Below are 17,567 nucleotides of genomic sequence, written 5' to 3'. Positions count from 1 at the left end.
GTAGTATACTGTAGTATTTACTGTAGTGTTTTTGCAGACATTACTGTAGTATTTACTATAGTGTTTTTGTTTTCTAATCCTTGACATAGAAGTGGAGGCTTTCTCCTTCGGGAAACCTTCTGTAGAAATACTAAAAGAGCACATTTTCCATAACCTGTAGGTAGGACTGGGGTCTGAATGGATAGTTCAGATCTACTCTTTTCTTTAACCTGTAGGGAACACAATAAATTGTGTATACTTGGCATGTAGGTTTCTCACTTATGGGTGGAACAAACTGTGATTTGGGGGAGGAGATTGGGTAGGGCATATGAAAACTAAATACTGTAGATTTTATTATAGTTTAAAAAGCGTGGTGTTTGTGGACATTAGTGTTTTTGTATATATTACTGTAGTATTTACTACAGTGTTTTTTGTGCGGATAATGCTGTAGTATTTACTATAGTATTCTACAGTATACAGTTGAAGTCGGAAGTTTACATACACCTTAGCCAACTACATTTATACTCAGTTTTTCACAATTCCTGACATTTAATCCTAGTACAAATCCCCTGTCTTAGGTCAGTTTGGATCACCACTTTATTTTAAGAATGTGAAATGTCAGAATCATAGTAGAGAGAATTATTTATTTCAGCTTTTATTTCTTTCATCACATTCCCAGTGGGTCAGAAGTTTACATACACTCAATTAGCATTTGGTAGCATTGCCTTTACATTGTTTAACTTGGGTCAAACGTTTCGGGTAGCCTTCCACATGCTTCCCACAATAAGTTGGGTGAATTTTGGCCCATTCCTCCTGACAAAGCTGGTGTAACTGAGTCAGGTTTGTAGGCCTCCTTGCTCGCCCACGCTTTTTCAGTTCTGCCCACACATTTTCTATAGGATTGAGGTCAGGGCTTTGTGATAACCACTCCAATACCTTGACTTTGTTGTCCTTAAGCCATTTTTCCACAGCTTTGGAAGTATGCTTGGGGTCATTGTCCATTTGGAAGACTCATTTGTGACCAAGCTTTAACTTCCTGACTGGTGTCTTGAGATGTTGCTTCAATATATCCACTAATTTTACTTCCTCATGACGCCATCTATTTTGTGAAGTGCACCAGTCCCTCCTGCAGCAAAGCACCCCCACAACATGATGCTGCCACCCCCGTGCTTCATGGTTGGGATGGTGTTCTTCGGCTTGCAAGCATCCCCCTTTTTCCTCCAAACATAACGATGGTCATTATGGCCAAACAGTTCTATTATTGTTTCATCAGACCAGAGGACATTTCTCCAAAAAGTATGATCTTTGTCCCCATGTGCAGTTGCAAACCGTAGTCTGGCTTTTTTTATGGCAGTTTTGGAGCAATGGCTTCTTCCTTGCTGAGCGGCCTTTCAGGTTATGTCAATATAGAACTCATTTTACTGTGGATATTGATGCTTTTGTACCTGTTTCCTCCAGCATCTTCACAAGGTCCTTTGCTGTTGTTCTGGGATTGATTTGCACTTTTCGCACCAAAGTACGTTCATCTCTAGGAGACACAACATGTCTCATTCCTGAGTGGTATGACTGTTGCGCGGTCCCATGGTGTTTATACTTACTATTGTTTGTACAGATGAACGTGGTACCTTCAGGCATTTGGAAATTGTTCTAAAGAATTAACCAGACTTGTGGAGGTCTACAATTTTTTTTCTAAGGTCTTGGCTGATATCTTTTGATTTTCCCATGATGTCAAGCAAAGAGGCACTGAGTTTGAAGGTAGGCCTTGTAATACATCCACAGGTACACCTCCAATTGACTCAAATTATGTCAATTAGCCTATCAGAAGCTTCTAAAGCCATGACATCATTTTCTGGAATTTTCCAAGCTGTTTAAAGGTACAGTCAACTTAGTGTATGTAAACTTCTGACCCACTGGAATTGTGATACAGTGAATTGTAAGTGAAACAATCTCTGTAAACAATTGCAAAAAGTAGATGTCCTAACCGACTTGCCAAAACTATAGTTTGTTAAAAAGAAGTTTGTGGAGTGGTTGAAAAACAAGTTTTAATGACTCCAACCTAAATGTTGTGTCATTGGCTATGCCGGATTAAGTGATATGACATGCTATTCTATAAAATAATTTCTCCGTAATTAATATTACCTCATTGAGCTAATCATGTAAATGTAATTAACTAGAGAGTTGGGCACCACAAAATAATATTTATAGAGCTGTTATCTTCCAAATAAACTCTTAAAGACCTAGTAATATGTTACATCAATAGCAGTCAATATTAATCGTCCTCTTAATTCAGTCTCATCTGAAAGTTGTAAATTCTTAGTTATCTGCACAAACCCTGGCTAACAAGTTGAATCAGCAATAAAAAATTGGGTTTAATTATTTATTTACTAAATACCTAACTAATCACACAGAATTACACATACACATACATACATATACAATCATAACTTGATTACAAATTACGTCATAAAGAAAAATGTCCCTTGCGGGCGGAACGGATATGACAGCTGGTTACACAAAAGAATGAAAGAGCGGGAATACTGAGGAACAAAGGGCGAAGCTGTGCTATCGTAAATACAGTATCTTATGCATTCAAAATTACCGCCCATTTGGAAAAGGAAAATGCAATAAATATTTACTCTGAGCTACACTTCGGTAGGTTGGTGGTACATTACATTACATTTAAGTCATTTAGCAGACGCTCTTATCCAGAGCGACTTACAAATTGGTAGACGGAAGGCCGTGTTAACCAACCAAGTCCTTTGTCCTTTGAAGAATGTCTCTGCTGGTAAATTGAATACGTTGTAGTAACGTCGTTGTGTGGTAGACGGAATACTCTGTCTGTTCCTTCCTAACCCTCGTTTGCAGCGGCTGTTGCTAACTCAACGGCTAGGAGGTATCACTTCTGTAGTGAATAAGAGTTCAAAGTTCATATCATTCGCAACCAAAGCTCACGCTGACGTTGGCTTCGTTCTGTAGTTGTTATCTGAACCATTCTGACATCGTCCTTTCGTTCTCGGAACAGGAGGTTATATTGTCGTCAAGGGCTTATATAGGAGGGCGTGTTTGAAAAGTTGAATAGCCCATGTCCCTTCACAGGGGCGGGCCACTGATTGAGCAGAGCCCTATCTTATGCAAACCCAAATCTTACATTTTAGAAGCTAAAGTCACATTTCATCCCATCAAAAATAATTTCATATTCAAACAATTAAATTAAACAACAATTCCATGTGAATCCGATAACCCTGATGTGTAGACTTTCCACTGTAGAGTTGATCAAATCAAATGTAATGATATAGCCCTTCGTACATCAGCTGATATCTCAAAGTGCTGTACAGAAACCCAGCCTAAAACCCCAAACAGCAAGCAATGTAGGTGTTGAAGCACGTTGGCTAGGAAAAACTCCCTAGAAAGGCAAAAACCTAGGAAGTAACCTAGAGAGGAACTAGGCCATGATGGGTGGCCAGTCCTCTTCTGGCTGTAACAGAATATGGCCAAGATGTTCAAATGTTCATAAATGACCAGCATGGTCAAATAATAGGTCTGGGACAGGTAGCACGTCCGGTGAACAGGTCAGGATTCCATAGCCACAGGCAGAACAGTTGAAACTGGAGCAGCAGCACGGCCAGATGGACTGGGGACAGCAAAGAGTCATCATGCCAGGTAGTCCTGAGGCATGGTCCTAGGGCTCAGGTCCTCCGAAAGAGTGAAAGAAAGAGAGAATTAGGGAGAGCATACTTAAATTCACACAGGACACCGGATAAGACAGGAGAAGTACTCCAGATATAACAAACTGACCCTAGCCCCCTGACACATAAACTACTGCAGCATAAATACTGGAGGCTGAGACAGGAGGGGTCAGGAGACACTGTGGCCCCATCCGATAATACCCCCGGACAGGGCCAAACAGGAACGATATAACCCCACCCACTTTGCCAAATCACAGCCCCCACACCAAATCAAATCACATTTTATTTGTCACATACACATGGTTAGCAGATGTTAATGCGAGTGTAGCGAAATGCTTGTGCTTCTAGTTCCGACAATGCAGTAATAACCAACAAGTAATCTAACTAACAACTCCAAAACTACTGTCTTATACACAGTGTAAGGGGATAAAGAATATGTACATAACGATATATGAATGAGTGATGGTACAGAGCAGCATAGGCAAGATACAGTAGATGGTGTCGAGTACAGTATATACATATGAGATGGGTATGTAAACAAAGTGGCATAGTTAAAGTGGCTAGTGATACATGTATTACATAAGGATGCAGTCGATGATATAGAGTACAGTATATACGTATGCATATGAGATGAATAATGTATGGTAAGTAACATTATATAAGGTAGCATTGTTTAAAGTGGCTAGTGATATATTTACATCATTTCCCATCAATTCCCATTATTAAAGTGGCTGGAGTTGAGTCAGTGTCAGTGTGTTGGCAGCAGCCACTCAATGTTAGTGGTGGCTGTTTAACAGTCTGATGGCCTTGAGATAGAAGCTGTTTTTCAGTCTCTCGGTCCCAGCTTTGATGCACCTGTACTGACCTCGCCTTCTGGATGATAGCGGGGTGAACAGGCAGTGGCTCGGGTGGTTGTTGTCCTTGATGATCTTTATGGCCTTCCTGTAACATCGGGTGGTGTAGGTGTCCTGGAGGGCAGGTAGTTTGCTCCCGGTGATGCGTTGTGCAGACCTCACTACCCTCTGCAGAGCCTTACGGTTGAGGGCGGAGCAGTTGCCGTACCAGGCGGTGATACAGCCCGCCAGGATGCTCTCGATTGTGCATCTGTAGAAGTTTGTGAGTGCTTTTGGTGACAAGCTGAATTTCTTCAGCCTCCTGAGGTTGAAGAGGCGCTGCTGCGCCTTCTTCACGATGCTGTCTGTGTGAGTGGACCAATTCAGTTTGTCTGTGATGTGTATGCCGAGGAACTTAAAACTTGCTACCCTCTCCACTACTGTTCCATCAATGTGGATAGGGAGGTGTTCCCTCTGCTGTTTCCTGAAGTCCACAATCATCTCCTTAGTTTTGTTGACGTTGAGTGTGAGGTTATTTTCCTGACACCACACTCCGAGGGCCCTCACCTCCTCCCTGTAGGCCGTCTCGTCGTTGTTGGTAATCAAGCCTACCACTGTTGTGTCGTCCGCAAACTTGATGATTGAGTTGGAGGCGTGCGTGGCCACGCAGTCGTGGGTGAACAGGGAGTACAGGAGAGGGCTCAGAACGCACCCTTGTTGGGCCCCAGTGTTGAGGTTCAGCGGGGTGGAGATGTTGTTGCCTACCCTCACCACCTGGGGGCGGCCCGTCAGGAAGTCCAGTACCCAGTTGCACAGGGCGGGGTCGAGACCCAGGGTCTCGAGCTTGATGACGAGCTTGGAGGGTACTATGGTGTTGAATGCCGAGCTGTAGTCGATGAACAGCATTCTCACATATGTATTCCTCTTGTCCAGATGGGTTAGGGCAGTGTGCAGTGTGGTTGAGATTGCATCGTCTGTGGACCTATTTGGGCGGTAAGCAAATTGGAGTGGGTCTAGGGTGTCAGGTAGGGTGGAGGTGATATGGTCCTTGACTAGTCTCTCAAAGCACTTCATGATGACAGAAGTGAGTGCTACGGGGCGGTAGTCGTTTAGCTCAGTTACCTTAGCTTTCTTGGGAACAGGAACAATGGTGGCCCTCTTGAAGCATGTGGGAACAGCAGACTGGTATAGGGATTGATTGAATATGTCCGTAAACACACCGGCCAGCTGGTCTGCGCATGCTCTGAGGGCGCGGCTGGGGATGCCGTCTGGGCCTGTAGCCTTGCGAGGGTTAACACGTTTAAATGTCTTACTCACCTCGGCTGCAGTGAAGGAGAGACCGCACGTTTCCGTTCCTTGTCAGTGGCACTGTATTGTCCTCGAAGCGGACAAAAAACGTATTTAGTCTGCCTGGGAGCAAGACATCCTGGTCCGTGACGGGGTTGGATTTCTTCCTGTAGTCCGTGATTGACTGTAGACCCTGCCACATGCCTCTTGTGTCTGAGCCGTTGAATTGAGATTCTACTTTGTCTCTGTACTGACGCTTAGCTTGTTTGATAGCCTTGCGGAGGGAATAGCTGCACTGTTTGTATTCGGTCATGTTACCAGACACCTTGCCCTGATTAAAAGCAGTGGTTCGCGCTTTCAGTTTCACGCGAATGCTGCCATCAATCCACGGTTTCTGGTTAGGGAATGTTTTAATCGTTGCTATGGGAACGACCTCTTCAACGCACGTTCTAATGAACTCGCACACCGAATCAGTGTATTCGTCAATATTGTTAACTGACGCAAAACGAAACATATCCCAGTCCACGTGATGGAAGCAGTCTTGGAGTGTGGAGTCAGCTTGGTCGGACCAGCGTTGGACAGACCTCAGCGTGGGAGCCTCTGGTTTTAGTTTCTGTCTGTAGGCAGGGATCAACAAAATGGAGTCGTGGTCAGCTTTTCCAAAAGGGGGGCGGGGCAGGGCCTTATATGCATCGCGGAAGTTAGAGTAACAATGATCCAAGGTTTTTCCACCCCTTGTTGCGCAATCGATATGCTGATAACATTTAGGGAGTCTTGTTTTCAGATTAGCCTTGTTAAAATCCCCAGCAACAATGAATGCAGCCTCCGGATAAATGGTTTCCAGTTTGCAAAGAGTTAAATAAAGTTTATTCAGAGCTATCGATGTGTCTGCTTGGGGGGGGGATATATATGGCTGTGATTATAATCGAAGAGAATTCTCTTGGTAGGTAATGCGGTCTACATTTGATTGTGAGGAATTCTAAATCAGGTGAACAGAAGGATTTGAGTTCCTGTATGTTTCTTACATCACACCATGTCTCGTTAGCCATAAGGCATATGCCCCCGCCCCTCTTCTTACCAGAAAGATGTCTGTTTCTGTCGGCGCGATGCGTGGAGAAACCCGTTGGCTGCACCGCATCGGGTAGCGTCTCTCCAGTGAGCCATGTTTCCGTGAAACAAAGAACGTTACAGTCTCTGATGTTCCTCTGGAATGCTACCCTTGCTCGGATTTCATCAACCTTGTTGTCAAGAGACTGGACATTGGCAAGAAGAATGCTAGGGAGTGGTGCACGGTGTGCCCGTCTCCGGAGTCTGACCAGGAGACCGCCTCGTTTCCCTCTTTTTCGGAGTCGTTTTTTGGGGTCGCAGCATGGGATCCATTCCGCTGTCCTGTTTGAAAGGCAGAACACAGGATCCGCGTCGCGGAAAACATATTCTTGGTCGTACTGATGGTGAGTTGACGCTGATCTTATATTCAGTAGTTCTTCTCGACTGTATGTAATGAAACCTAAGATGACCTGGGGTACTAATGTAAGAAATAACACATAAAAAAAAACTGCATAGTTTCCTAGGAACGCGAAGCGAGGCGGCCATCTCTGTCGGCGCCGGATATCCCACTAGAGGGATATCTTCAACCACCAACTTACCATCCTGAGACAAGGCCGAGTATAGCCCACAAAGATCTCCGCCACGGCACAACCCAAGGGGGGGCGTCAACCCAGACAGGAAGATCACGTCAGAGACTCAACCCACTCAAGTGACGTACCCCTTCTAGGGAAGGCATGAAAGAGCACCGGAAAAGCCAGTGACTCAGCCCCTGTAATAGGGTTTAAGGCAAAGAATCCCAGTGGAGAGAGGGGAACTGGCCAGGCAGAGACAGCAAGGGCGGTTCGTTGCTCCAGAGGCTTTCCGTTCACCTTCACACTCCTGGGCCAGACTACACTCAATCAAATGACCCACTGATGAGATGAGTCTTCAGTAAAGGTTAAAGGTTGAGACCGAGTTTGCGTCTCTCACATGGGTAGGCAGACCATTCCATAAAAATGGAGCTCTATAGGAGAAAGCCCTGCCTCCAGCTGTTTGCTTAGAAATTCGAGGGACAATTAGGAGGCCTGCGTCTTGTGACCATAGCGTACGTGTAGGTATGTATGGCAGGACCAAATCAGAGAGATAGGTAGGAGCAAGCCCATGTAATGCTTTGTAGGTTAGCAGTAAAACCTTGACATCAGGCCTTGCCTTGACAGGAAGCCAGTGTAGGGAGGCTAGCACTGGAGTAATATGATCACATTTTTTGGTTCTAGTCAGGATTCTAGCAGCCGTATTTAGCACTAACTGAAGTTTATTTAGCCTGAAAGTAGAGCATTGCAGTAGTCTAACCTAGAAGTAACAAAAGCATGGATTAATTTTTCTGCATCATTTGTAGACAGAAAGTTTCTGATTTTTGCAATGTTACGTAGATGGAAAAAAGCTGTCCTTGAAACAGTCTTGATATGTTCGTCAAAAGAGAGATCAGGGTCCAGAGTAACGCCGAGGTCTTTCACAGTTTTATTTGAGACGACTGTACAACCATTAAGATTAATTGTCAGATTCAACAGAAGATCTCTTTGTTTCTTGGGACCTAGAACAATCATCTCTGTTTTGTCCGAGTTTAAAAGTAGAACATTTGCAGCCATCCACTTCCTTATGTCTGAAACACAGGCTTCTAGTGAGGGCAATTTTGGGGCTTCACCATGTTTCATTGAAATGTACAGCTGTGTGTCATCCGCATAACAGTGAAAGTTAACGTTATGTTTTTGAATGAGATCCCCAAGAGGTAAAATAGATAGTGAAAACAATAGTGGTCCTAAAACGGAACCTTGAGGAACACCGAAATTTACAGTTGATTTGTCAGAGGACAAGCCATTCACAAACTGATATCTTTCCAACAGATAAGATCTAAACCAGGCAAGAAGTTTTCCAATCTCTCCAAAAGAATGTGGTGATCGATGGTATCAAAAGCAGCACTAAGGTCTAGGAGCACGAGGACAGATGCAGAGCCTCGGTCTGATGCCATTAAAAGGTCATTTACCACCTTCACAAGTGCAGTCTCAATGCTATGATGGGGTCTAAAACCAGACTGAAGCATTTCGTATATGTTGTTTGTCTTCAGGAAGGCAGTGAGTTGCTGCGCAACAGCCCTTTCTAGGAATGGAAGATTCGATATAGGCCAATAGTTTTTTATATTGTCTGGGTCATGCTTAGGCTTTTTCAAGAGAGGCTTTATTACTTCCATTTTTAGTGAGTTTGGTACACATCCGGTGGATAGAGAGACGTTTATTATGTTCAACATTTGAGGGCCAAGCACAGGAAGCAGCTCTTTTAGTAATTTAGTTGGAATAGGGTCCAGTATGCAGCTTGAAGGTTTAGAGGCCATGATTATTTTCATCATTGTGTCAAGGGATATAGTACCAAGACACTTGAGTGTCTCTCTTGATCCTAGGTCGTGGTAGAGTTGTGCAGACTCAGGACAGCTGAGCTTTGAAGGAATACGCAGATTTAAAGAGGAGTCCGTAATTTGCTTTCTAATAATCATGATCTTTTCCTCAAAGAAGTTAATTCATTTATTACTGCTGAAGCGAAAGCCATCCTCACTTGGGGAATGCTGCTTTTTAGTTAGCTTTGCGACAGTATCAAAAAGACATTTCACATTGTTCTTATTTTCCTCAATTAAGTTGGAAAAATAGGATGATCGAGCAGCAGTAAGGGCTCTTCGATACTGCACGGTACTGTCTTTCCAAGCCAGTCAGAAGACTTCCAGTTTGGTGTGGTGCCATTTCCGTTCCAATTTTATGTAATCTTATCATTGATGACAATGTCTCAGATGACAACCGAAACTGACATCATATTCATTAAGTACCACCGCATATGTTCAGTTGGTCAGATTACCAGAATATAGTTAATTCCCCCCCTTCTGATGTTCCCAGAATCTCTATGTTAACCAATGGTTTTGCAAATGTAACATCAGTAGGTTAGAGAGAGGAAAAAGGGGGGAAGAGGTATTTATGACTGTCATAACCCTTTCCCCAGGCCAAAGTCATGACATAAGTGTATGTAAACTTCCGACTTCAACTGTTCTACGATATTCTATAGTAAGTAGTATAGTATACTACAGTTTACTATAGAATTCTGTAGTAAACTGTAGCATTTTTTCATGTGGGTAGCTGGACTCGTTTACTATTTTTTGAACATCCATTATGCTTACCACTGTGCGTACAGTGCAAACAACTAATGACAATTGTAACCAACAAAACCTGAATGTGCTTTCATGTAGAACTCTAGCCATTGGTGGTTGTGAAGAGATCAGGTCTTGTGAACGATTCCAACAGGAGAAGCTCCTCCCACCACCCCCACTACTGAGAAATGTCAGTGGTTATATGTTGCCATGGGAATGGCAGAGCCTGGAGAAGCTGGGGGTGGGTTGACTGAGGCCCTTTGCTGAGGATTAGGTGTGATGCGAGGCCTTTCAACATAAATGTAGTATGTTCACACAGCAGCAAGAGAGTGGTAAAAAAAACTACAGGGCATCTCATGCATAGTATTACACTTCTTCAATAGAATCAGATTTATCCATTGAAGTTCACTCTACTCTTTATTTGATGCGTTCACTCTCGTGTTAATTGCAACTAAATAATAATATATTCTTTCCTACACTGTGAATTGTGTTACTGCTGATTATTTCAACAGTATCTATTTGTCCTATGCTGGTAAACCCTGTCCTCCACACTGTCTATCCATCACTCTCAAAATATAATGAGTGAAATGTGAACGTATCCATCGGCACGATGGTGACTGTTTTTCTGTTTTCTTTTACCTGAAGGTCAGATTACTGGCTTTGAAGTTGAAATGTTGCCCCGAGGTTAGAGTATTTTAACTGCATATCTCCCCCTCTTTAAATGGTATATCGAAGCAATGAGGGGCACCAACCATATACAGTATAGAAAAAGATGAGCGAGTGGGTGGAACAGAGCGATCCAAGTATCCCTCCACCCAGCAGCTTGTTAAGAACTACATTCCTGGGCCCACTTTAAGTCTGAACCTTAGTGACCTCTCTGAGGTTAGGAGTTACCATAAAGTAAATCCCGGTACTGCAGGTGACTCCCAAATGACAGAGATGGCTAATATACAATTCACACTGACCCAAGTAGTCTCAACAGCAACCTTGATCAATGTTTAGAGAACGAACAGAGATAGGATGGTATTTAATAAGCTTCCTGTCCTTGGAGGGGCAGATTGTTGTGAGCTCTTCTATGTATCACACCACTCTCACTTGTGCACAGGTCTGTTAAATCCTCTAAAATTACAATCATCTTCATCTTGTCTTTCATCCAGCATTTCATCACATAGATCTATGATTCCTAACAAGCTTATGGAAATAGAGATGAGGTTAACAGTAGACCTGCACACATTCAAACATAAAGTACCAAATAGAAAGATGTCATACATTTATTTGTTAAAACAATCTATAAATGAGTCAGAAGCCAGAAAGAAAATGTTTAATTTTGTACTCTTGCGTTAACCGTCTATGGTTTCACAGGGCTGATGATACCTCAAAGTGTCCAGTACTGTTCTGGACAACTCAAACGACTCTAAATTCCCTCACAATGTGACACCAGAGAGAGCAGACGTAAAGCAGGCGTCATATCAAGCCTCTCAGACAAAGCCTTGTCCAGCTGCCGAAGGAAAGCAACCCAGGGAGCATAGAGTAAAAAATATGTGGCATGACTTACACAATATCTTTTCTATCGGTACATTGCGTGCTGACCTTCAAATGAAATCAATCTTGTATCTGAGGTAGAGAACCCTGAGGAGCAGGACTGTTAAATATAATTAGGTTTATTATATTCTCCAAACTGTTGCTCCACAGCTAATCAACACACACTGAAAAGACAGTTACTGTATACCATTTGAATACACCATTGTCTTTTGTTAATTAATCACAAAAGATACAGTAATCAATAATACCTAATAATAATAAATAATTTGCAATAATTAAATGCTTAAGTTGAACTCACTATTAGTTTTTTAAATCAAACCTAAAACACAGCTACATTTGTAGAACGACATCTGTCAAAATCTTAATTGTATAGAAATGTAATGTAGTGCATCAGTTAACAAAAATACTCCTGCCTTAACTGAACGTCCGCCAATGTACTGAACACATTCCCATGTCAATTTGAGGGGTACTGTACTATCTAAATGGTAGATAGATGAGACATAAATGTACTTTTCTGACAGACCAGAAGTAGTTTAGGAGGAGTTAAGAAAAGATTGCCTACATTCTCACTGTGGTCACAACAAACCTGGTCTGCTTATGGGAAAACACAGATGATGTGTTCAGGAAAAGCACCAGATAGAGGGGGTATCTGCCCAGAGGTTTACCTGTCAACAACAGGTGGCTGATCCATGGTACTTCTTACTTCATACCCTACCCTACCATCCTCTTCAGAACCAGGGCACAATTACGGTACAGTAGCTCTGTCATCATCTCTAAAAGGCACAACTTATCTTTATCGTAGAGACATGGTGACCACTCACTCACTGTCTACTATACATCCGTGTCATGATATTTTACAGAGGTAAAGTGATTAGGAAAACTTCATATTTTCAAACATGACTTCCTGCACTCCAACATTGGTGTCTTTGTTCTGCAGCTTAAATAAATAAGCTGTCATAAATCAGTTCCTCAAAAAGTAATTGATCTGCCAGTATTAAATATTAGATACATTATTTGTGGAAGCCTTCTGAAAGTCATAGATCCTGATATGGTTTAAGGTATGCTAATAGAAGGAAAGTCATCTATATCCTCTTTGCTCAAGGGCTTGTTTGGTTTGAAATCCAAAAGGAAATTCTCAGAAGAGATAATAGTCACACTTTACTTGGATAGTCTGGTCATACTATCAACAAACTATCTGTTGATAAGCAACTGCTTGCTAAGGATACGGTTAGGGTTAGGTGTAGAATAAGGTTTAAGGTTAGGCTAAGGGTTAGGATAAGAGTTAGGGTTAGTAGATAGCTACTTTAAATGTTACTGATAGTCTGTATATAGTCTGTAGAGCTACAAATGGACTATCCAAATAAAGTGTTACCGAGATATCTGTATTAATAACATACTGGCCCTATCAATGCGTTGTGGGGGAAAAAATGTATGTAAAGAATTACATCTTTAAAACTCATTCTAACAAACAACACCAATATCGGCATCACTGGCAATATTAGCCTGTTCCCTGCAGCTACAGTTGTGCCATTTTGTCTTTCTCCCAAAAATGCCACAACCCTTTCCCAGCAAATGATTCCAATGGAAACATTACTCAAAGAAGATCAATTCCATAACATTACAGCATTTACAGAATGGAAAGTGAAGCTGCAAAAAGTGATCCAGGACAATACAGACTCCACAAAAATCTCAGTCAATTTCCCATTGCACAACTTTTGAGTTTTAAGAATAATATAATCAAAAAGAAAATATCAAAACATTGTATAGTAATACTCTGTGACGTAAACCAGAGTGTGGTTATGTTACTGTGGTGATTGTCATCCAAGTAACTTTTTGTGTTGGTTTTTACATCAAATAAATACAAAACCTAACTGTCTGATAGGATATGGTTGTTTTTAATCTGGTGATGCTCAAGGAATTCTGAGGTCTCCTCTGCAATCTGTCCTGGGATGCGGAAGTCGATGGGAATGGGTTGAGGGGGCTGGGCCAGGGGCCGGCAGGCCTCTCCCTTGGGGCTGGAGGTGCTGTGGGAGTCCTGGGGATCTAGGTTGCAGCCAGTGCCCTGGAGGAACTGCAGGAAATTCTCCTCTATGGATCCCTCACGGCTGGGCAGTCGGTCCTCCTCTTCTGTCGCCCGGCGGAACAGGCAAGGCACATGCTTTCCAAGCTCCTCGCGGATCTGCCGGTTCAGACAACCGTAGAAAAAAGGGTTGGAGGTGAAGCAGAAGTAGCCAATCCACGTGACGACCTCCTCCAGGGGGGCCAGCGTGGCTGGAGGGCTAGAGGCCAGAGCTGAGTACAGATGGAAGGAGAAGTAGGGCAACCAGCAGCACAGGAACTGTCCTCCCACTGCTGCTAAAACTGCTGCCGCCTTGCCCCCTCCGAATGTGCGGTGAGGGGTGTCGCGCCCCATCCCTGTCCCCGTGCCTGTTCCTGAGCTGGTCACCATGGTGGAGCGGCTGCTGAGCGACTCGGAGCGCCGGCGGCGGGGCGTGTCCATCCAGGTGGGCAGAGGCCCATGATGCATTGCCGCAACCCGCGCCACCTTGAACATACTGCAGTACACCACCAGGATGACCAGCAGCGGGCACAGAAAGTACACCAACGTGAACAGGACCATGAAGGCCATGCGGTTCGACCCACCCCCCGTCCAGTGCAAGGAGCAGCGCCTGTGACTCTGAGCTGGGGGTGAGGTGACACCCTCACCCCCTCCCCCAACTCCAACACCCTCCAGAAAAGGAGTCCTCCCGCCCTGTAAGGCCCAGGCCAGCAGAGGCAGGGCTGACATGGCCAGGGCTTTGACCCATATCCCCACCAGGACTGAGGCCACCAGGCCCAGGGTCATCTTCACCTCGTAGCGCATGGGGTGGATGATGTAGTAGTAGCGCTCCACGTTGATGGCTGAGATGGAGAGGATGGCGGCGGTGACCAGGCACACACTAAGGAAGAGGTAGCTCCGGCACAGGGCTTCGCCAAAGAAGGCCCTGCCTGAGAGCATGCCTAGGGGCATCAGCACCAGGGCTGCCAGCAGGTCCACCAGGCACAGGTGGAAGACAAAGGCAAACTTACGGAGCTGTGGGGCCTTGGCGATGACAGCCATTACGGCCCCGTTGCCCACCACGGCCAGCAGGTCCATGAGCAGCATGGCGAGCAGTGCTAGTGACTGGGACAAAGCCCCGCTCTCAGGTGACTCAGAGGCTGAGGTGTTGGGCATGGGCTGTGAGAAGGGGAGGGAGGAGTTCCACAATGGCTCCATCGGATGGCGGGACAAGGTAGACAGAGGGTGTCAATCACAGGCCCATCACCCATCCTTCACAGCCAGGGAGCAGGGCCAGGAACCAGAGGCCCAGTTTGGGAGGAGGTCAGATAACAGCAGCTCTGTAAAAGGGGCCTGTGAGCCTGGGTCATCCTGGGAATGCTCAACCTCCCTTAATAACCTCCTCAGAAATGCAGGCCTTCTCCTAGGAACAGAGAAGTAGGATGAAGGACATTAGCTACTGCAATTCACAATGGCTGACACAGGACAATAGAACAATGTAACTGTTTTTCTGCAGATGGACATGGTTTTATGAGATAATCCTAACACAAACTCTGTCATAGCTCTATGGCAACCAGTATTATTTTAAGATTAATTCATTAGGGTGACAGTTTGTAAAATTCTTATCAACTCAAATCTGTGAGAAACTAATCCAAAGGCAATACATTAATCCAAAACCAGTGTTTGAAGGGACTAATTCTTAATTCATTCCTGATTAAAGGAGAGGACATTTTGCAATGTGTTTTCAACATGTTGAGGACTGTGTGTATTGTGTAAATTGAACCACTATGCAACATTTTGAGATTGAATAAGAGAGTAAACCACACCCATGGCTTTATGGCTCCTGTTTAGTGTCAAGCCACAATGTCCCTGTAGTGTTTTATAAACACTATTTTCCCCAAATAAACCTCCCAGTGGAAGTTCCAATCGATTTATACAGCAACATATGATGGTGCATTAGAGTCTTCCATTGTCAGAAAAGTGCACTATTTTTATTTGATTAATGTTCCAGGCCTACCCCGGTTGAACCGGGTTAGCATTGATTGCATTAATTTTGGAACCGGGCTGCCTCCTGGGCTTGAGTCAGGTGCCCCGTGTGGGCCGACGGCGAAGTTGTCTCAAAACAAAAGTGATGTAGGCCTAGGTTAAGCATGTGGAGTAATTAATAGGATTCTGTGTTTTCACATGCAAGGGTGATTGCTTTGATAATAAAGCTTTATCAGCTTTCCCAATGAAAATTTGTTTGAATTTTAAAACATATATTTAATTGAAAATGTTTCTGAATGATGCAGCGTGCTGCCTGCCTTGTTGACAACATAACAGAGCAGTACAGATTACTGTTAGATTTGAGAAGGGCATTCCTCCCTCACCGCTTTAGCCCGTTCACGTCACGGGCCATAGCCCGGTGCACTTAATTGAAGTCCCTCATTGTGCAATCCCCCCACTTTGACTGTTGAGTGACAGACTCAACTCAAGCACACCTGTCAACTTTGGCCACACCCACAGCCCTCATCTATGAAACCTGCTACTAAAACCGACCAATACACTTTGATTTGATTCATGAATTTAATATTCTTGTTATTCTGGTTGTCTTCTAAGTTTGTGGTTACGTTGAGTTGTAGCCTAATAATTCTGATCGTATCCATTTAGCACAGTCGTACTTCCTGACACAGTATCTCATGTATCTCATCTTCTTCCTCCTCCTCCTCTTTATCTTCTTCCTTCCCATCCTCCTCATCCCCCACTCCAATACAATGATAATTGCTTTTCTTCCGTACCCTGGGCTCTTTTTTCTAAACAATATCACATACAGTTTAGGCCTAGGTCTGGTCTTGATATGTGCTAGCAGACCTACAGCACATATCAAGACCAGACCTACAGCACATATCAAAACCAGACCTACAGCACATATCAAGACCAGACCTACAGCACATATCAAGACCAGACATAGGCCTAAACTGTATGTGATATTGTTGAGAGTCCCAGAGTATGTAAGAAAAGCAATTATCATTGTATTGGAGTGGGGGATGAGGAGGATGGGAAGGACAAGGATAAAGAGGAGGAGGAAGAAGAAGGGAAAGGGCAGGAATACATAGGATTGAGTGTCATTCTAAAGGCACCCTTTTCCAGTGCTGTGTACTCTGCAAGTGCATATTGGGACAACACATCTATTACATTCCCAGTCTAAAGGGACCAACCCATGCCCAACATTACAACACCATGTTACAGTATCAAGACTGGATCACATAATATATTCAACATTCAAGGAGGACTAGAGGAGGAAGATAGAACTACAAATAAAGAGAGAGAGGGACAGAGAGAGGGACAGAGACCCACAGTGTACCTGGATCAGGGCAGGTTTTGTGATGATGTAGCCTGCTGTCTGTTCTGCTCTGTTCTTTTAAGGATATTAAGCTGGTTGGTTAGCTCTCAGTGCTGGGATGCAGGATAGACATCAGTCAGCCGCATGCGTTGTGTATGGTGCTGACTACTGCTATGGCACTCCCCTTCTTTATCAGACTGCTCTTCTTCTCCTCCTCTGCCTTTGCCTCGTCTTTCGGTTATTTTCCGGATGAGGGTAGCTGTGTTGACAGTGATAGATTTAAGGGGATGAGAGAGAGAAAAAAGAAAAGGAGCAAATGTTGTCTCCCTCTACTTGCTAATGTAAACCGCACACTCACACACATATAAACTCACTCTCTCCCTCTCTCTTGCACACTCACACACAGTGACTGCAGAGATGGAGAGGGAGGCAGAGGCACAGGCATAGGACCAGAGCCACTCTCTCTGCTGGGTCTTAGTGCCCCTGAAGTTTGGCTATCATTTTTATTTTGCATACAGAGGGTTAAGTGTTAAATTAATGGAGATAAATAGAGAAAAACAGAATGGCTTATGTAGATGTTGGGTTTTTGTTTTGTTTCTCAGGACAAAATAAAAATGTGATTTTTTTTCCCCATAAACGCTCCATTACACAAAGAACTTAGCCCAGAGTC

The 17,567-nt window shown here is 43.9% G+C and overlaps 1 protein-coding gene across 1 annotated transcript; it reads right to left on the bottom strand.

Annotated features, from left to right (window-relative positions):
- Positions 1-11,301: 11,301 nt before the first annotated feature.
- On the bottom strand, positions 11,302-17,293 carry LOC118388548 (G-protein coupled receptor 61-like). Its single transcript, XM_035777738.1, has 2 exons — positions 16,919-17,293; positions 11,302-14,998 (listed from the first exon to the last, which is right to left on the bottom strand). Exon 2 carries the CDS (start codon positions 14,791-14,793, stop codon positions 13,405-13,407), a length of 1,389 nt encoding a protein of 462 aa, XP_035633631.1. The 5' UTR covers positions 14,794-14,998; positions 16,919-17,293; the 3' UTR covers positions 11,302-13,404.
- Between the last annotated feature and the right edge of the window lie 274 nt (positions 17,294-17,567).

The sequence above is a fragment of the Oncorhynchus keta genome, chromosome 10, assembly GCF_023373465.1.
Source record: "Oncorhynchus keta strain PuntledgeMale-10-30-2019 chromosome 10, Oket_V2, whole genome shotgun sequence".
Lineage (NCBI taxonomy): Eukaryota > Metazoa > Chordata > Actinopteri > Salmoniformes > Salmonidae > Oncorhynchus > Oncorhynchus keta.
The sequence above is the reverse complement of the archived record's forward strand: the minus strand, read 5'-3'. Positions and strand labels throughout refer to the sequence as shown.

What these genes read in the sequence shown, in the direction of transcription:
- LOC118388548 (XM_035777738.1), bottom strand. Translation starts at nt 14,793, where the DNA reads ATGGAGCCATTGTGGAACTCCTCCCTCCCCTTCTCACAGCCCATGCCC.